The sequence below is a fragment of the Canis lupus genome, chromosome 19, assembly GCF_048164855.1.
Source record: "Canis lupus baileyi chromosome 19, mCanLup2.hap1, whole genome shotgun sequence".
NCBI classification, from domain to species: Eukaryota; Metazoa; Chordata; class Mammalia; order Carnivora; family Canidae; genus Canis; species Canis lupus.
The window spans coordinates 35,282,659-35,303,405 of record NC_132856.1 but is presented as its reverse complement, the minus strand read 5'-3'; the positions used below and the strand labels follow the sequence as shown (position 1 = coordinate 35,303,405).

The 20,747-nt window shown below is 35.3% G+C and overlaps 2 protein-coding genes across 6 annotated transcripts in view; one reads left to right on the top strand and one right to left on the bottom strand.

Moving 5' to 3' along the window:
- CCDC66 (coiled-coil domain containing 66) overlaps positions 1 to 10,365 on the top strand; it is a 58,937-nt gene extending 48,572 nt beyond the window's left edge. Inside the window, exon 17 of the mRNA XM_072785795.1 lies at positions 10,157 to 10,365. Within this exon, the coding sequence (XP_072641896.1) occupies positions 10,157 to 10,256 (100 nt within the window). The 3' untranslated portion in view covers positions 10,257 to 10,365. The remainder of the gene's footprint in view (positions 1 to 10,156) is intronic.
- The window catches only part of TASOR (transcription activation suppressor), a 48,437-nt gene that overhangs the window by 2,818 nt on the left and 24,872 nt on the right, over positions 1 to 20,747 (bottom strand). For 2 of the 5 annotated variants that reach the window (XM_072785785.1, XM_072785783.1), the window contains exons 12-21: positions 16,993 to 17,065; positions 16,822 to 16,893; positions 15,194 to 15,895; positions 11,681 to 12,084; positions 10,367 to 10,508; positions 9,051 to 9,110; positions 4,887 to 5,821; positions 2,056 to 2,178; positions 1,161 to 1,320; positions 591 to 699 (exon numbers count right to left, since the gene is read on the bottom strand). In XM_072785785.1, coding sequence (XP_072641886.1) covers positions 591 to 699; positions 1,161 to 1,320; positions 2,056 to 2,178; positions 4,887 to 5,821; positions 9,051 to 9,110; positions 10,367 to 10,508; positions 11,681 to 12,084; positions 15,194 to 15,895; positions 16,822 to 16,893; positions 16,993 to 17,065 — 2,780 coding nt within the window. The remainder of the gene's footprint in view (positions 1 to 590; positions 700 to 1,160; positions 1,321 to 2,055; positions 2,179 to 4,886; positions 5,822 to 9,050; positions 9,111 to 10,366; positions 10,509 to 11,680; positions 12,085 to 15,193; positions 15,896 to 16,821; positions 16,894 to 16,992; positions 17,066 to 20,747) is intronic. The other 3 variants (XM_072785787.1, XM_072785784.1, XM_072785786.1) reach the window with 2 other exon arrangements.

The window sequence follows — 20,747 nt, the reverse complement described above, 5'->3', positions numbered from 1 at the left end:
AGTCTCTCAGAACCTTAAATGTGTAAGTACACTATATGGACTCTAGTAGTAGGATACAGTATCCAAAATTCATCTTAGATCATCATTTGTGGAGCCTCTCAAGTAGACTAGTACTCCAATGACCAGTAGGCATTTTAGAAATCAACTACATAAATTAATGTCCTAATCACAAATCCCATCATTATCTTGGAATTGATGTCTCAGTATGTGTGTTATTACTAGATGAGCAGCCTAAGGCAGTCCTCAACTGGGAGAGAGCCTGATCTAGTTGGCATATATAGTTTGATTAAAAAAAAAAATGATGCAGAGTATTCCATTTTGATTATTCTAAACCATCAAGTGGCAAAGATTAAACCAATTTTACCTATACACATAACTAGAACTTCAATGTTAGCAAACTTCTACCTAAATAAGAATACTATTTCCAAACAGGCTAGAATAACTATATTCCCCCTTATTGCTGGCTAAACACATATGTGAAAACTGAGCAGCATTTATAATCTTTAAACAAAAATAGAGAAATTTTGTGAACACAATGTTAACATCAACAACCATTTTATAGTTTTTTATAGTTCTTTTTCAAATCTTACCTGCCTAATTCCTTTAGTTTTTTCTGAAATTTACAGTGGACTTTCCATTGCCATTTTCCTTCAGGAGTACTGAGTTCTTCAAGGAATGTCAAAAAATTTTTAAGGTTCTCTGTTAGAGATAATGAAGTTCATTTTAAATTTAATAAAAGTCACTCAACGGAATTATGGAAGAAATGTTTGTTGCTACCATATAGAAACATCTACATTCCTATATAGTATTTTCCTTGTTCCACCCCCCCACAAGGGAGACAGACAGCTATAGATCTAAGCATCCTCTTAGATTTAAAAACATATGCATTAAAAAACAAAACAAAAAACCCATGCTGATAACAGTAACAAAGCAGAAGGGATCCAAATGCAGTAGGTGCAGAGACCTGCTTTACACCAAATTTAGAGGAAATTATATGCAAAGACTAACAGACTCAGAATTTGAGGCAATAAAATGATGGAAACGTACTAGTTATTCTGATTGGCACACTGGACAATACATTTAGAAAGCATGAGTTATTAATGAGAAAAACCTAGAAAGGATAGAAGTTGTTCATGCTCCAAAGAATGCATAAATCTTACCAATTGTGATAAGTTCTGGATTTAGAATGGATTCATCAGACACAATAAAACCTCCAGATACAAATAATTCATTATATGTATGATTTTTAACATCATCCAGACTATCAACACCAGCAAAACTAACGCAAGAGAGCTTCTTTAAAGTCACCAAGCCAGGTACCTGTTTAAATCCCCCCCCCCAAAAAAAAACAGAATTAAGGACAGATAAGAGAATGAAATGGTTAAAACTCAGGTGTGAAATAAACCTATAAGAAAAGGCTAACAAATACAAAAATAATTATTCCCAACATGTCCAAATATATAAACCAACATTTCTGTACTGGGTACATACCATGTACAGAACACTCTTGAGAAAATGGCACCTACAACAGACCTAGAAAAAGAATGATAGAGGCCATCCTGTCTAGCCTTCTAGAGTGCAGTCAGAATTAGAGGGCAAGAGCCCATGCAGTCAGGAAAGCCTTCAAAGGGCCGCAGGACTTGAGACAGGCTCCTAAGACTGGATGGGGTACCTCCAAATGCAACACAAAGGGGAAATGATCTGGCAAAGAGGGGGTACAAACAGGTTTTACCTGGGACATACAAATGAAGATGACAACAATATAAAGAGAGTCAACAGACCTACTGACATTCAAAGATTATTATTTGTCTTGATAAGTGACCGGGAGGGTCTGTGACATGCTATAGTTTAAAATTTTGCAGAAGTACAAACTCGATCACAAGCTGATTCACAGATGGATCATTTAGGTCTTAAGTCCTACATCTCCCAACCTTGAAGTTTTATCTTTTGGATCTTATATTTTAAAAACAAACAGTTTTAGCCTCAAAGACAGTAAGATTTGAAAATAAGGGAGCTTTTATAACCAAAATAATAGTGAATGACTTAATAGTCTACCTTGTGAATGAAACCTGCAATGTCTTCATTCTGAATAATAATCAATAGTTTATCTAATTTTGATCTTCTTTCCAAAAACTGTTCTGGATGACATTCTGTATTGCCTAATTTGATAAGATACTCCTGTTAAAGAGAAAAACTAAATCAACATTAAAAAGCTTTTTTGCAAATATCTACTTAACACCAGAAATGCAGTATTAAAATAATAAGTAGTCGCTGAGTACAGTCACTGAGTAATGAGGGCCTTATACTCTGAACCTGAGAGATCAGGCCCACTCTTGTAGAAAAATCTATAGCTCAGAGCTTAAGTGGCCACAGTCACAATGTTAGGATGCTATGCAAGCAGAGCCAAGTAAATGCCAGTGATGGGTAACAAAATTGTAACAACAATAGCTGGGATTAGCCCAGCTTCTTAACCCAGTTCCATTATTTATTCTGGGAAACCCAGAGCCCAATCAGTAACCACTCCCTCATCTCATTTTCCTCTCCTTTCAATGGTTATTTGCAGCAAGGTTGCTGGTAAACTACTCCTTCCATTACAAAGCACTTTTCTGACTACTTGAGCTCATTTAATGGTCCTAAAGTCCTACATACAGAGCTTCAGCATCTACCATGGCATTCACATTCTATTTAGCCATGCCTGTCAAGTTCACACCTTCAAACAAAACAGACCCTCCCATCTAATACCTTCCCCTCCATGTTGGTGACATGGTACTACCTTTCAAAGGACACATGGTGGTAGTACACGCAGAAGTTTCCTTTGCTCTTTGCTTGCTGGTGGAATCCTGAAGTCTGAAGTAAACTACAGGGTCCTAGAGGTCACATTCCTTCAGGTACAGGAGCAGATTAATTTTCTCTAGGTTGGCAAGGCTGGTTAGACAGCCATTAAGTCTAAACCTAGCATGCCTCACAACCAGTCTGCTGCTCTGTCAAGAATGGTCTATAAGGGATCCCTGGGTGGCGCAGCGGTTTGGCGCCTGCCTTTGGCCCAGGGCGCGATCCTGGAGATCCGGGATCGAATCCCACATCGGGCTCCTGGTGCATGGAGCCTGCTTCTCCCTCTGCCTGTGTCTCTGCCTCTCTCTCTCTCTCTCTCTGTGACTATCATAAATAAATAAAAATTAAAAAAAAAAAAAAAAAAAAAAAGAATGGTCTATAAGCAATACCCCAAAGAGGATGTTTCTGTGGTAGCCCTCAACTAAAGCAGCATCTTCATTATTAGATTTTGCTCTAACCTCTAAAGCTTCTGGGCAAATCTCAGAACAGCTTAAAGACAGGTAATGAGAAGGTAAATTACTGTCTGACCAGCTTGTAATTTTTGGTCCTTTTTACAATAAAAAACTTTAACTGCAAATTCCTTTTAGAAAAGACCATTTTACTCCTATAATAATAAATCTGTTGGACTCTGGAAATATTTAAGCTTAAAATTTTATTCACAGTATTTTTACTCCTAACATTTTTGCTGTATATTTTCCAATGGATATTGATTAAAAGAGTTAAAGTTCAGGTCTCCTATCAGATTTGTAAAATACATGGTACCCTTTTCTTCTACGTAACAAAAATTGGACTTACTCTATGCTAGAATGAATTAAATGCACCATTCATAAATCAATGCATTTCCTGTGTGATACAATTAGTTTTAAAAATGTGGTGGGGTAGGTGGGATAATGATGAGCACACCGAGGAACTGTATCCACTCTATCCTCTCATCTAGAACCCCCAACACACAGCTATTGCCCCTACAAATATTATGCTTGAATATGTTGCTGAGAGTGGGAAAACTTAAGAAGCTCTACATTTTATGATACAGGGCAAAAATGCAACTAAGAAACTCCTAGTAAGTCTGGTTTCATCTTCCCCAAAAATCACTTCCTCCTTCATTTCCATGTTCCTCTTGTTCTCATGAGCACACTATCTGAAACATGCTGACATCAAAGAGATCCTCAAACTGAGGCTCAGGACATGTCAGGACAGTTTCTGGGCCACTCTAGGCTATAAGGCACTTGTTTGTAGTACATTCTGCTTTCTCTGACAAAACAAGCATAAACTCATCATAATATGTCAATTCCATAAATGGGAGCAGGCATTTATTTTAAAACCTATGCCAATCCCTTAAAGGATTAAAATCCTATAGTTTAGTAAATACTAATTATTAATATTAAAACGCTGATATGATTTTTCCTGTCTTAATTTAAATTTTACATATCTTACATAAAAGATAAGATAAGCACACACAAAAATACGCATGTATTTTTAAAAATCAAATACTTGAAACACTGGTCTTACTCTAGCTTCAGTAGAAAAAGAATGTACCTTGCAGTGAGGAATCTTTCATGATTGGAGAGTCTTTCAGAATCATCATATTTTTTGATCAAAAAGGCTGTAGGGAACCCTGACATGACCAGGGTATCGAGAAATGCCAAAAGATTATATATATCACCATTAGGTCATCCCTGGACAGTTTTTTCTATTTGACTGATAAAAACCCCCAAGAGGTAAACACTAACAGCTTCTTCTACCTCTCTATATCTTTCCCGTTAAAAACCAAATAAAAAACATTTAAAAAAATATTTGAATCAAAAGTTTTTTAAGGTTTGCAATGTACATACAAATCGTCTTTAAAATCACTGGATAAAACAAGATTCTAAATTCAAAGATACTTAGGTCACAGGTTCTAAATTTAAACTTGCTATTAATTAGTCTTAATACACTGTATTAAATTGTGAAAATATATGATCAACATTTAAAAACAAAATTTCCATTTTATAGAGATCAGGCCCAACAAGACAAGTTTATACAGCATGACTATTATTACCTTCTCATTTAGTTACCTTTATTTCTTTACAGAGCACACTCTCTTCTTCTTCATGAATATAAAATTTCACAGTATTTTTCTGGACATCTTTCATGATTTTAACCAAACTGTTAAATACTTCAGGTTCTAACTGGCTTATAAAATTTGAAAGAGCTGGTTGGGCAGAAATGTTTACATCACTGGGAGATTTTGTTGTTTCTTTTTCTACGGGTTCCCGGGCAGTATCACCAGGTACAGTATGATCAGAAGTCAACATCAGCTCTGTGACATGCTGTGGCTGGTTCACTTCTACTTCAGTTAAACCCAAAGTTGAAGAGGAATGCTGCTCATTGGAGTTGGTGTCTTTCAAAGTATCACTACAAAGTGGCTCAAGGAGCTGTTTGTTGTTGAAGTCACTTGAGGAAACTGGTAAGACAGGCTTTCCCAGAGGATTCAATGCTATCTTAGTACAAGAATCATTAGGCCTGACTGGTGGCAAATTCCCACCCTTGGCTGATGCTTTGATAATAATAGTATTTAGTTTCTCATGCAAGCCATCTACAAACTCCTGTACACCAGCTTTGGAAGTCTTAGAATATATGAACTCAGAAAGCCGTTTCATCTTCTCTTGTGATGAAAAAATAGGTGTGGAAATTCTACTGACATATGAAACATTCTTTTGCTTCAAAATCTCTTCTATCTTCCTAGAAAAGAGATTGTACTCTCCTAACACTGTCCTCTCTGTGGTTTCACTCATTGTGGGCGGCTCTGCTGCTGGCACACACTGCTCCTCCACTGTCACCACCTGACCTGTCAACACGTCCTCCTCAGTGGTGCCCTTTAGTGTGTCTGTAAATGGAGAGGATGGAAACTGGTAATCAGAACTTCTCTGTCTACTTATTACCCGGGGGTCGTTAGGAAAGGCCTCCTGTGGTGGCAGACACACCAGCTGTTCTTCTGGTGATTTCATACCTATATAGGAAGAGTTCATTATTATAAGAGCAATCCAAAAAAATAACATCTGAAAATACAAACTCATAAATAAGAATGTCAGATCAAAGTATATATTTAAAACTAATTACGCACTGGTAGGCAGAACAAAAATCTCAAATGATGGTATGAACCCCATTTTCTATGTGCCCTACTTAAGCCTGGTCTCTGGATTTCAGTAGCTAGAGTAACAAGTTTGGACGTTATTTTCTTTGATTCCTTTTGAAGTGTTCGAACATGTGCCAATTTGGCATCATTACAAATTAAGTCATTTGCTTATTTCTGCTTCCCAGATAGATCTATCAGGGGGATAAAAAAGGTTCAATAATATGAAAGAGAACATATTTCATATCTGCATTAACAGTAATACTCTTGAGATGAAGAGGTCATTCAGCTACCTGATGTTAATGGAACTATAACTTTAACTTTTGACAACTAGCTCAATCCACAGACTGTACCTTTTTCCCAGAAATTCTAAATTCAAACACAATATGTTTTTAGAACTACATTTCAAAATGGATACACGTAAGTACCCCCCCTTTAGATTTTATTTATTTATTCATGAGACACAGAGAGAGAGAGAGAGAGAGAGGCAGAGAGAGAGAGAGGCAGAGACACAGGCAGAGGGAGAAGCAGGCTCCCTGCAGGCAGCCTGATGTGGAATTTGAACCCAGGACTCCAGGATCACACCCTGAACCAAAGGCAGTTGCTCAACTGCTGAGCCACCCAGGCGTCCCCCTTAAGTCCCTTTTTAAAAACAAGGGGAAAATATGGTTAATGGCAATATATAGTAATATTTTAAGAAAAAAAAATTTGTGATCTTTGCCTAGATGATATTATTCTATTTTTTAAATTAATTTTTCTTAGCTCTTAGCCAATATTTCCTAACAAATCACTGTTGTGGTCTATGAAAAGGTACCTCTATATCAGGAAGTTGCAGGTACAAGTATAGTTTTCAAAATTACAGTACTTTAAAGGTATAGTAAATTCCCTATTTAAGTTTTGCACCCAGGTATGGCCACATGCTCTCTCCACACAAATTCAGTTTGGGGTTTCCTCACATTCACACTTTCCTAAGGCTCTTAACAGCCTCAGCAGCAGTCAGCTTGTAACATTTCTCCACCAACCCTGGTAGTTACCATGAACCACTCCTTCCCATTAACTACTGCAAAGGCACCTGTTGGCAGTTAAGAAGACCACAACAGGTCTATGGGTGGAAGAAGAGTAGGGAACCAAAATATCCAATGTACCAACGTAAGAATTAAAACTGTGTGAAACTGATAAACCAGAAATTCAAATTCCATAAAGTAACTGAAATATAGAACATCCTTCTTAAATCTGCACCATGGGGTTTAGTGCACACATAAAATGTCTGGAAGGATACATAAGAAACTTATAATAGATGTTGATCCATGCAAAGAAACTAGGTGTCTGGGCTAGGGCTGCAAGAATTCCTGAAGTATTTTACTTTCTGAAATATTTTTGTACTTCTTGAGTTATGTACCATATCAAATGTCTGATTTATTAAATAAAACATTTTAAATTGTACCTTGTAAAACAAAAAGGCTGGGGAGGACCACCTATAATTTTTAAACCTCCGATTATTATTTCAAATGAAATACCTGCTCCAAAAATGTATAGCTGTAGTTAAGATCAATAAGCTTACACCTGAAAGGCTACAGATAAAGGGATTTTTTTTTTTTTTTTAAGCTGAATAGAGTTTACATCCATCTAGGGAATTTCTTTTAAAAATGCAAATTACCATTACTTAATTTTAATTCTATTTTGCACAAATTTCCCCTATGAAATTCTAATCACTAAAATTTACTGTATTTTATAAATTGTCTTCATCAATAAACGTTTTAAAGGAAACACCCATCAATATCCATAATGCATGTTTTCTACTGTCATTCCAGCATTGCAGTACTTTGACTTAAGTGAAAAGGGGAATAATGGGTTCTCTAAAGGCAGCATCATTCATGTATTTACATTTTCAATCACAAAATAGAAAGATGGTATACCAAATAAGAGAGGACTGCAGATGCCAGTGGCACATGTTGAAGCATAAACAAGATACCTGGCTGCTTCTAATGAGAAAGAATTCCTGACAGATACAAAATAGACGAATCCCCGACAAATTGTTGAGTGAAAGAGCCAAAAGTAAAACAGGACGTGTGTAGGTTCCATTTATCTTAAATTTAAGAACAGGTAAAACTGATCTATGGTAAAAGAGATTACTGGTTACTGTTGGGTCAGGGAGAGTACTGACAGGAAGGATATAGAAGAAAATTTAAGAGATGTTGGACATGTTCTACATCTAGATTTGGGTAGTGGTAACATAAGTCTATATACATGTAAAAATCCACTGAATTGTGTACTAAAGATTTATGCACCTTCCTGTATGTCATCTATCTGTTCCTGTTTTGCCTTTTTGGGTCATTTTTCCTAGGAGACAAAGATTTTCTTGAAGAAAACTATTCAGTCTTTTTTTAATTCCCCAAAGAGAGGAAAACCATAAAGATCTACTAAAACTAAGCCACTCAGCTTTCCTTCCAAATTAAAGGTTGTGTGTGGGGGATCCACTACCACTTAAGATTTCTGAAAGAGTAGGATACAACAAAATAAAAACAAAAAAGGCCCACCACCAAACCCAAAGCAAGAAAACAAGGTCTATGACCATCTGCAGAGATGTTCAATTGATTGAACTCAGACAAAAGAAAAAGTCTTCTAGGAACCACCAGCAACTAGCTCATCAGCAACATCTGTAACTGTTTCTGGAGTCCCAGAGTTTCCTAATCTCTTATTTATACTACCCTTAAATAATAAGAATTGGGTAAAAAAATTCAAGATAAGGAATATAGAACCTGAAAGATAAATGGCATCACTTCTTGAAGACTATTTCTTAGGATATTCTACAGAAATGTATTAAGAAAAATACTCCAGTCTTCCCAAGTCATCATATCAGACAGAATCACTACAGGTGAAGAAAACTTAACTTCTCTGAATATTCAGTGACTTCTTTAAACACATTCTTTGTAAAAGAATATTTTATGCAAATCAGGTAACGATTTTAAATGCAAATATGATAATTGTCCAAATTTTCTCTAATTAACAGAACTTAAAATGATGCCTATTGATAGAGAACCAGAAATACAAGTAGCAATTCTGAAGAAGGGCACAGTGGGAGGAAAAGCAAAGGGAGCCTTCTCACCTGGTGTTTGTTTCTCACCATGTTTCCCCAGCTGGTCTTCTGGGCTTCTTGCATTCCCTCCTGAGGGAAAGCATCCATTAGTTTTGTACACTCTCTTCAGATATTGGTGATAACTATTAAACACCCTTCAGACAACCCCAAATGCTAACAAATCCAAGTATTCCACCTTTTGCCTACAATAATCCAGAAGGGTCATTCAGAAATAGGAAGTTGCTTCCCTTTCCATTCAGGTGATGATGGAGTCATCAACACCTAGATGCTATGCCTTCAAATGGCTCTGAACATTAACTATGAAGCTGCCTAAATGAGGAATGGTTACGATAATCATTTGTATTGACTACTTTCTTATTCTGTTTTTCCCACTCAAGCCAACACCTCCAGCTCCTAAGTACCAGTTAGTTTTCTCTACCATCACTTCTAGGTCTCTTGCCCCTTCTGGTAAGGTAACTAAGTAGAGAATGGTGCTGACACCCTTGGAAACTCATCAAGTTTTAGAAATTATTCTCAAAGTTCTTGGAAGTCTCAGTAACTTCTAGGTCACAAGCCAGTCTTTTAGCAAAAGTTATTTTCTTTTTAAAAATCTAGGAATAGAAAAGATGTGCCCTGGGAATATTTAAAAAAATGCTTAGCTAACAAAGAACTGGAATAGTATGTACATATGTGTATGTGTATATGTATGTGTTTGCACAGAGAAATTAGAACAATGTAAAATGATATTTCAACATTTGCTAACCTAGTCTTGCCCCATGATCCAATAAGCTTTCTAGGGATTTTTGCATTTAATCATTTCAGGCCACACTCTATGATGATCTAATTTCTCGAAGATAACCCAGTATTAAGAAATGAAGTTTTTTTTTTTTTTTCAAATAGATGAACCTCAACATGACCACTTCTTAGATTTCTTAGATGATAGCTTGTTATGAAGTATACTCTAATAATTTGAGAAGACTGCATTTAGTCTGCTTCCCCAAAGACCATCATTTCATCTTTGTCACTACTTTACCTTATTAGAAATTCAAATTTCTGCCAACAATTTTCATTTGAAGTCTGCATGCTAAACTGCATTGGGAAGGTTAAGTATGTTTTAAATCCCTCTGCTTTCATAGGCTGTTTTGCAGATATTTGCTGATGTTGACCAAACCAGCAATAATCAAGGGGAATTCTAAACTGCTCAAAATGAGATATGAAGATGTCAGAGCCAAGTAAGATGAGCCACCTAGTAACCCAAGAATGGAATCTAGAAAAGATGAAGGCCTTCAGGAGACTGCTCCCTCAGTAAAACCAAGCCAACCAAAGTCCCAGTATACTTTTCTTACCTGTAATTGGAATCAGTTTCCAATGTATTTCAGTCTCTTCAACACTGTTTGACTTAGATTGTCTACGGAATCCATGTTCAATGGGAACAGTGGGACACAAACTGCAATCTTCAAAATTATTCATGCTAATTAAATTTGGATCCTAAAAATTAGAGTACATATTCAATAGCTTTCTTTTCGATTCATTTTTATGTCCAGAATAAACAACTTTCTTTTTTTTTAAGTAGGCTCCAAACCCAATGTGGGGGCTTGAACTCACAACCCTAAGACCAAGAGTCACATGTTCTGTTTTTTGTTAGCAAATCCACAACCTTCAATCTAAACATTACAAGGGAGTAAAATCAGCATGGCAAAGTTAAAATACTCTAGTCTTAAATTAAAACATGTTTTCCCTCAAAACATAATTTGATGTTGATTTAGAGCAGATAAGCTTTTTTATTAGTAAAGCACCACATATTTTAGGTTTTGTGGGCCAGATACTCAAGTCGCCACTGTAGTGGCAAAAGCAGCCAGAAGCAATACCTAAATAAATGGGCATGGCTGTGTTCCATTAAACTTTAGTTACAAAAAAGGCAGTGGGTGGGGTTCAGCCCACGCTCCCATTGACCCAATTTGGAATATTAAATATGCCAGGAAATGTTATTAATATAAGTTACATAAGTTACATACTTCCCTAAGTGAGTCTCCTGCCATCATCCTCCCCCTAAAATATCCTAAAACTAAATGGAGAGTCTGGGCATGTGCATATGACTTTTATTCAAAGGCAAGGAGGAGAAATAGGAGGGAACAGTAAATTAAAAATAAGACCTTAGGAAAATGGTGCCATCTTCTTATTACCCAGAGATGCAGTCACTCTCTGGGGAAGACAAAACCCCTTCTTAGCTAGGGATCAGTACTCTCCAACGTCATATCATAAACTGGAGGTCCTGTCACTTTCCATTCCCATTTGCATGAAAAATACGAAATACCTAATCTTGTTTTTAATACTGACACACTGGCTTTGGTCACCTTATTGACCTCACTTTTGGGTTCTAGTACTGCCAGCAGAAAGCCAATCTTTTGAGGATTCAATTTTACTAACTATATATAAGTTAGTACGCATAATTCTGTAAGCTGGAAGGAAAACTGCTACTTCTGCACTTACACTTTATAACAAGGAATAACTTAGAAGTACTACCCTGGAAAGATAATTTTATTGCAATGTGTATTTTATTTCTTTTTGAAAGGGAAAAAACCCCATTGAACCACACCTACGTCCTCTTTCAGACATACATTCACAAAAGCAAGAAAGATAATCAAAAGACATAGGCTTACTTCTTTCAAATGTAGTTTATGGTCAGTGCCTGCTTCACTGGTAGAAAGAGCAACAGGATATTTTAACAATGATGTATCAATTTCTAGCAATGGGCTCTGAGTACCCTTAAAATGCACATTTTCAATTTTTGCACAAGTAGGCTGCTCATATTCTTTCTTATCTGGAGAGTTCAACTCATACTCATGCTTTTGCCTCAGCTCTTCATAGGGATCATCAGTGTTCAATCCTAAGGCTTTGTTAACCGTGTCTGTCAAGGATGCATCAGAATGACGTGCATTTGCTAGTGTTTCTGATAGCCAATTAAATAGCCGATGGATGTCAGCAACACCAGAGTTAGAGGTATCCTGCTGCTGCTGTCTCAAATCAGCATCATGCCCAAGAGAGCCAATAGGCTGCGGAGACTCTGAAGGGGAAGAGAAAGAAAAACTATCTTTAAAGTTAAGTTTGGAATGCTAGCATAAAAACTTAAAAATCAAATATACCTAAAGATTAATTATAAGATATTTATGGGCAACAACTGGCTTAGATTATAGAAGTATATTCATCCTTTTCTTTACAAATATAACTGATTCTACAATTTTGCATAGCTAAAAATTCCCATAAAGTTTATTTTCATCATAATTTGAAAACTATTAATGGAGAAAAGAGCTCAGATACCATGTTGGTAGTATGGGTAATATATATTAATACCTGTGCTGTAGTTACCTTAAACTCTACTACCAAAATCCCAATCAGTTTAATCTCAGTTTTGTCTGACTTGAAAACAGATAAAATATCTGTACTTATTTTGCAAAGTGTTAGGAGGATATGCAGATTACATTTAACTCTACTAAAAAAACCTCAAAAACATGGCTTGATTTCTATCTCCTCTATGCCTATTAGATTTTGTCTTTAAGATAACTGATACTTATAATCTAAAACTTTATCTTGAATGGACTCAGTTAATTTCATAACAATGCTAAGATACTGGAGATACAAAATCATCCTGAAGAAATCTATACCAAACTTGCACTAAGAAAAAAAACACTATGAAAGAAAACATGTTAAGACATGGTTACAAGCAGGTATAAATCTGGGTACTCTGTACAATCACTATATTAAAACCTGCAAAGGGAAAAAACATTCAGAAAGTCATATGCCTTTTAATGCTGAAGGGGGATAAAGCCTGGATAGATGTCAGGATTTCCAATTTAAGCAGGGTATAATGTACCACGGCAAAAAAAAAAAAAAAAAAAAAAGAAAGGAAACAGCATAGTAAAACCTATATGATTCCCACTATATGAATTATAAAATCACAGAAGTGGAAAAACTATTATATAGAAACAGAAAGCAGATCACTGGTGGGGTGGGGTGAGATTACAAAGGAGTACAAGGCAAATCTGGGGGTAATGAAAATGTTCTACATGTTGGTGTGGTAGCAACTAGCTATCAAAATTCATCTTTAAACTGTGCCTTTAAAATGGGTACATATATATATAGAAGTCAGATCTCAAAAAAATTAATGTAAAAGGGGGTGGTGAAGATAGGTTACCTCTTATGAAATGAGTGGATTTACTAGCAAATCAAGATGAGGGTATTTTAAAAGTTAGAAACCAACCTTTAAATCTCTATTTTCAAAAATCAAAAGTATATACAATGACTAAAAAGAAACACAAATGAGGAACACCTATAAATGCAAGTCTGTCACCAGTTCCAGTTTAACCTATCTCCCCCTTCTCCCCTGACCTACTTCTCCTTTGGCCTATTAGTACAGTTTTCCCACCATTTCAATTATTGATAAAACCTGTCACCTACAACTATTTTTTCACACATAAAAAAATTAGCCAATTATCAGCTTAAATAGTACTAAAATTTACGTATCTTGACCATTATGTGCTCAGTGCTAGTAAATACAGCCAAGTTTAGGAACAATGTTTTAGAGCCAGACACAGCTAAGTTATAACCTTAGGGATAATTATTCAACTTCTTGGAGATGGGTTTTCTCATCTGTAAATTAAGAATAATAATGTCTACCACTTGAACTAAACTGAGTCCATGTATGTACAGCACCTGGCACATAGTAAGCACTTAATTCTCAAGACACAGGTCAACAGTGTTAAGGCAGTGCAGATCAGTAAATATCAACAGGTTCAGCATGGCGGAAGCAAAAGGAAATAAAAACCATCAAGAAGCAGAACAGGCAGAAAGCTAGGGAGGGATCTGAACTGCAGAGATATGAGGCTTGAGAGAAATGAAAGATGCTTCAGGAAGAAAGAAGTGTAAAGGCTGACCATGACATTCCGAGGAGAGAGATGAACCCTAATCAAGGAATATGTAAAAAAAAAAAAAAAAAAAAAAAAAAAAAAGAGTGGTAAACATGGTACCCAGGTGGAACTGGCTGGTCTATAAAAATACCTTTGAAAAGACAAATACAAAGCTGAGACTGAAGAACATGATACTGAAATGGGTGACAGATGCTAGGAAAGCCACCCAAGAGGTAAGAGCAAGAGGAAAATGTTGGAAAGAAAAAGAGAACACAGGTCACGTGAAGAAAAAAAAAAAAAACACTTAAAAGTTACTGAAGACACAGCCCTGTCAAATAGAACTTTCTATAATGATGGAAATGTTCCCCATTTTTGCTATTCCAATACAGTGGTACGGCTTCTGAAATGTTTCAATATAGTGCATGAAATGAATTTTCATTTAATTTTAATTTAAACGTAAATAACAACATGGGGCTAGTGGCTATCATATGTGCAGAAAGAGAGGAAGGAGAACAGATAATTGAAAAGTAACTGAGGACACAAGCACCAATTGCTCAGAAAACAGTATAATAAAAACATTGATTTAACCTAGTCTTTTCTGAGACACACTGAATTTGAACATATACAAGTTAAACTGCTTAGTAAGAAACAAAAATAGAATACTAAGATCTGCCATAAACAAGAACAGCAGCAGCACAAAATTACAAGGTCCCTGAACTCAAAGAACACATTTCATGCTTATTTTAGTAGTGTAATAAAAAACTAGATGAAAAAATGTTTTAGAGTACTTGCAATAATGAAACACTCTTTTAAGAGAAGGGTCTCCCATTTCTTTTACTGTCAACTAAAACAAAATAAAGAAAAATAGAAAAAAGATAAAGGCAAACATATTACTGAGCTCCTGAGATGTGAAAAAAAATCTGTATGCCCCTAAGAAATCTGATTTTAAAGCTCAGAAGATTCCTTTTCACAGCAATATGCTAAGAAAACCCAATATTCAATGTACTTTTCCAACCATAAAATTAAAGGGATATAAGGCCAAGAACTCCAATTAATAGGATAATAGCCGAGCATACTTTATTTTCCTCATATTAGCCTCAACTACACAATTCAGAAATCTGATGTATTTTCTTTATAAAAACAAGGGACAGGCTGGATTTGCCTCTGAGGCTGTAATTTGCAGAGCCCTGTACTAGGGGAAAGGACAAAACTACTTTATTATATTTTTGGTTATTTTTATACTATACAAAAGCAACCTGATATTTTTACCTTCATATAGATGGCAATTTTCAGATAAATTACTGGTTTTGGCGAGCTTTTTCATATTTTCAGGTAGATCCTCAAGCTTCCTCTTCAAGACAGTTTTGCTTCTCATATCTTCTGTGTCTGAGTCCCCACCCACATTTTTTTTCCTACACTGAATTAAATTAATCAATTCTTTGACTCTATCCTTATCATAATCCAAAGAATGAGAAGACTTCTGCTTTCTAGGTATAATAGTTTCACCCCTTGAGTTATTTCGTTTTCCAAATTTCATTTTTGTACCATTCATTTCTTCTTCTTGGCCTTCATAGTCTGATAGTGGACTGAATTGTTGAAGTTTTCTATTTTCTTCAAAAAGCTCTTTTAATTTACAAATTGGTAACTGATACATCTCAGGCCGAAAAATATAGGCATGCAAACAATTATCAATATGGGATTTATTTTTTGGAGCCGAGTATAAAAATTTTTTATCATCTAATCGTGAATCATACGGAAACATGATAAACTCTCGTTTACCTGAACCAAAACCTCGTTTAAAAAATTCATTTACATACTTTTCAACAACAGAATGAAAATTTATAGTATTTATATCTTTGAATTCCTTTCGACACTGAATCAAAGCAAACTGTAAAAACTGAGTTATTTTTAATACATCTGTCATGCTCTCATGTCTCTTCTGTGGTGCTGCATTAGTTGAACCTTTTTGTGCTGTAAACAAACAAAAAAGCAAATCATGTTAGCCATCAAGAATCAAATACACATCTACATGTTGTCAAAAAGAAATTCAACATTCATACATTAATGGTAAACCAAACTAGCAATATGTAACCTAATACATATATGTAGTATAGAAATAAATGAAGAGTTTGCTTTTAAAAACAGGCCAATAATAAACTAAAACTAAAAACTGCAGAAGATATTTTAAAGGGAAAAACACCCATTTCACTGATGATCTTCATTTCTTACTGTCCCTAGGCAATTCAACTGGTGGTAAGCAAAATATAAGGAGAGATAAAGAAGCAGGGCAAGATCGGAGGCTCCTAGCAAGAGAATCCTGCAAATGATAGCAATGTCACTCCTTCCTACTATAACAAGTTTAACTTTACATAAATGTTCTACCCTCATAAGTAAGCATATAGGCACCCAGTGGCTACAACTGAAAATGTCATTCTTAATCTAACAGTGAAACCCATCAGTGGGAATTTTACCTTAATATAGGATTCCAGTATGTTTTTAAAAACAGTGAATAGCAAATTTTCTCGAACATCAGTGTGAAAAATTTTTATTAATTTTAAATGGCGTAAATTTAACCTAGCACGATTCTTTTACTGTTGCTAAAATTTGAATGCAAAACTTAACTCAGCTAGAAAAGATTCATAATACAAAACACTAAAAAACAAAGCAACAGTATTTTAATAATTACAATATTTAGTGAAAACACTGATCACACCCAAATAATTTTTCATAAAAAAAATCGAATCATATATAACTTATGTTTTATTCTGCTAATATCTCTTAATACCCCTAATATTTTCTAAAATATAAGAAACAAAATGCTTACTGAGTTATCTGGAAAATTTCAATGAAATTTAAGAATCTATCAGTGACTGGATTTAGATATTCAAAGAACTTACAAGGAACTATGCCTCTAGATTCTTGAAATAGAAATAAAGCATGTAGGACTCGAGACTTGGCAGTTTGATGTTCTAAAAAAAAAAAAAAAAAAAAAAAAGAAGCCAAATTGATTAGCAATATGTTCTCATGAAAAAAATTAAAGAACTATAAAAATTAAAGCCATCACCTACCATATGGAGAAACCATTTGACAAGGAGAAAGAAGAAAAAGGTATCCTCGGTCTCCCAAAGGTTTAACAAGAACCTGAATTTTTGGAAGAGGGAAGAAGTTGAATCTGCTTTATTATTACTCATCATAAGGCAGGCACATAGCAGTTTCAACTAATTATGAAGAAAATAAGTTATTGATCATCTTTCTTTAGGAAAAATATTGCTACCAAATTAAAAACTCTACTAACTGATTAACAAAATTCCAATCAAACAAAAATTCCCTAGTTTTCTCATACAAACAATAACCAGAAAATATTACTGAGCGAATTTCCCTAATTAAGACCGATTTGATTTTTCCATGAAGCTCAAATACAAGGACCAAATTAAAGACTTCAAATATCTTCCTCACAATTCAAAAGACATGTTATTAATTGTCAAGGCAGTGTGCTAGATGTTGGTAGCATAAGTACTGCCTTTCATGAAATCAAGCTAATCTCAAATGAAATGTATTTTTAGAATCTAATTCTTCACGTAGTTAATAAACACCTTTCAACCTAAGGCAATCTGCCTTGCCAGAAATAACTTCAAAGACAGGCAACACAAGACAGAGAAGGTCTCAAAAAGATAATACAAAATAACAGGAAGAGAAAAAAATACACTTTATAGCTGGAAAAGGTACTTAGAGTATACTTCAGGTGGATTTTGAAGGATGGGAACATCGCCAAGAGCCCAAAATTATGGGAAGGATATTTCAATAGAGTGAACATCGTAAGCAAAGGCAGAGTTATAATTGAGAGAACAATTTGCAGGCAGTACTTATGACTAGCAAAAGGGTGACGACAGACTAGGCCAAACGTATAAGTCTAGAAGGAAAGATCCTAGGCTCAACTGTAAAAAGAAAAGAATGCCAGGTTGGCCAGGAATGCCCTCAAGAGTATACACACCCTTTCCAACTGGAGTTCAAAAAATGACAACAAAAAAACTCCAACAGCACTGTGAAGGAGGAGGAAAGAAAACAACATAAATGTGAAGAAAGTTCATGAGCTACTACAATTGTTTGCAAAATGGAAGTAAAGAACTAAACATGACAGACACAAAATCTAATAGAATAAAATCTTAAAAACATGTTAAAAATATAAAACAGCAAGCTTATAAACTAAGAGGAAATAAGCTACTCTAAAATTTAGCAGAAACAACAGATTCCAACATCCAAGGACTTAAAATTGGAATTATTAAATATAATATATAAAATAATAGGTATGGATGCTTAAAGAAATAACTGGCAGAATCGAAAACATGCTCACAGAAAAACTGCTATACAAATTATCATAGCAGCTTATCCATAACAGCCAAAGAGTGGAAACAATTGATGAATAGACAAAATACGGTATTATCCATACAAGAAAATACTGTTAAGGCAGCCCAGCCCGGGTGGCTCAGCGGTTTGGCGCTGCCTTCAGCCCAGGGCCTAATCCTGGAGACCCTGCATCGGGTCCTGCTTTGGGCTCCCCGCATGGAGCCTGCTTCTCCCTCTGCCTGTGTCTCTGCCTCTCTCTCTCTCGTGTGTCTCATGAATAAATAAAATCTTTAAGAAAAAAAAAAAATTCTGTTCAGCCATAAGAAAGGAATGAAGTACCGATACATAAAAGTATTATGCTAAGAGGGATGCCTGGGTGGCTCAGTCAGTTGAGCGACCAACTCTTGGTTTCAGCTGAGGTCATGATCCCATGGATCGTGAGCTTATGCACCATATAGGGCTCTCCATGCTCAGTGGGGAGTCTACTTGAAGAGTCTCTCTGCTCCTCCCCTCTCAAATAAAAAGAATCTTTAAAAAATATTACTATGCTAAGTGAAAGAAGCCAGGCAGATACCGCATGTATAAAATATCTAGAACAGACAAATCCATAAAGACAGAAGCAGATTCATAGTTAGTAGGAACTAAAGAAAAAAATGCAGAGTGTATGCTTAATGGGTATGAGGCTGCTCTCTGTGGTGATCAAAATGTTCTGAAAATAGTGGTGATGGTTGCATAATACTGTGAATCCACTAAAAATCACTCAAAAAGTGTACACTTAAAAAAAAAGTATACACTTAAAGTGAAGTTTATTTCGATTAAAAAAATACCAAGGAGGGATGCCTGGGTGGCTCAGCGGTTGAGTATCTGTCTTTGGCTCAGGGCGTGATCCTGGGATTGAGTCTCACATCAGGCTCCCCGCATGGAGCCTGCTTCTCCCTCTGCCTGTGTCTCTGCCTCTCTCTGTATCTCTCACGTATAAATAAATAAAATCGTAAAAAAAGAAATACCAAGGAGTATCAGAATATAACTTTTACCTCCTTTAACAGTGCCTGACACATAACAGGTACTCAAGTAAGTGTTACTGAAAAAGTTAAGAATCTGTCCCCCAAAAAAGAAAAGACCAGGCAGATCTCAAAAATAATCAAGTATACTTGTTTAGAAATAAAAACTATGTGATATAAGAAACTCAATGCATGAATTAAACAGCAAATTAGACACAGCTAAACACAGAATTTGTAAGCTAGAAGATAGCTATGAAATACTCAGAATGCAGCACACTGAAAAACAAGTGGATGTAAAACACAAAAGTTCAGATAGCAAGTACATCATGAAAAGACCTGACATATAAGATACTCTAGGGTCCTAGAAAGTCTAAACAGAATGAAGAATTAATCAGATAGTAACTAACTGTATTTACAGAAATGAATATGTAAATCCAGATACTAAAGAATATACAGCAAGTTGGATAAATGAAAAATCTATACTTAGATATGTAACTGCAAAACACCAAAGATTAAAAAAGCAAACAAAAAAGATGACAACCGACAAAGGAGTAATAATTAGACTAAGAACTAACCTCTCAACAAAGACAGATGCCAAAAGATACAGTAATATAGTCAAAGTGCTAAGAGAAAACAGCTGTCAACCCAGAATTGTGTACCCAGTTTCTAACAATTAAGGAAGACACTTTTTCGGGGGGGAGGGGGTTAATCTACCCAGGGGGCATGTTAAAAAACTGAGCACAATGTCAGCTTTACATCAAGTATCAATAAATTTTCAATAATTACCACCTGTTCTGATTATAACAGAATTAAATTAGAAAAAAACAATACTCTTGTGGAATGCAACTAAAGCAGTATTTGGAACTCAAAATTCATTGAACATTTTTCCAACTTAAGAAGGCAGAAATTACAAAATGAACCCCCAAAAGTAGGAGTTAATAAAACAGCTAAAACTAATAAGAGAGTAAAACAAAGCTGTAACAGAAGTTAAAACCATATTTGATTCTTAATAAAATAGACAAACCTCTGGTGAAAGTGACTAACCAGGGAAAGCATAATGAAAATATTATCACATAATAATGCTCACAGCAGCTATTAATAAGAGTCTATAAATGACTATCACAATAAACACAAAAACATAGAAGAAATGGACAAATCCCTAAAAACCAAACTGACTTGAGAAAAAACAGAAAGCCTGTAAAGTTTAACTACTAAATTGAATACTTTAAAATCATCCATAAATGAATGACAGTTTTGTAGTTAAGTGCTAGCCAACATCCAAAAAATAGATTTTAATCATAAATATATATCCACCTTTGCAAAATGAGAAATACTGCCTAACTCAATTCTGAGAAACTACAGATGTTGATACAAAAACTAGATAAGGACAGTATGAGAAAGATTGCAGGTCAATCTCACTCATCATCACTGATACAAAATTCCTAAAAAAAAATCCACAGATCAAACCATGCATTTGA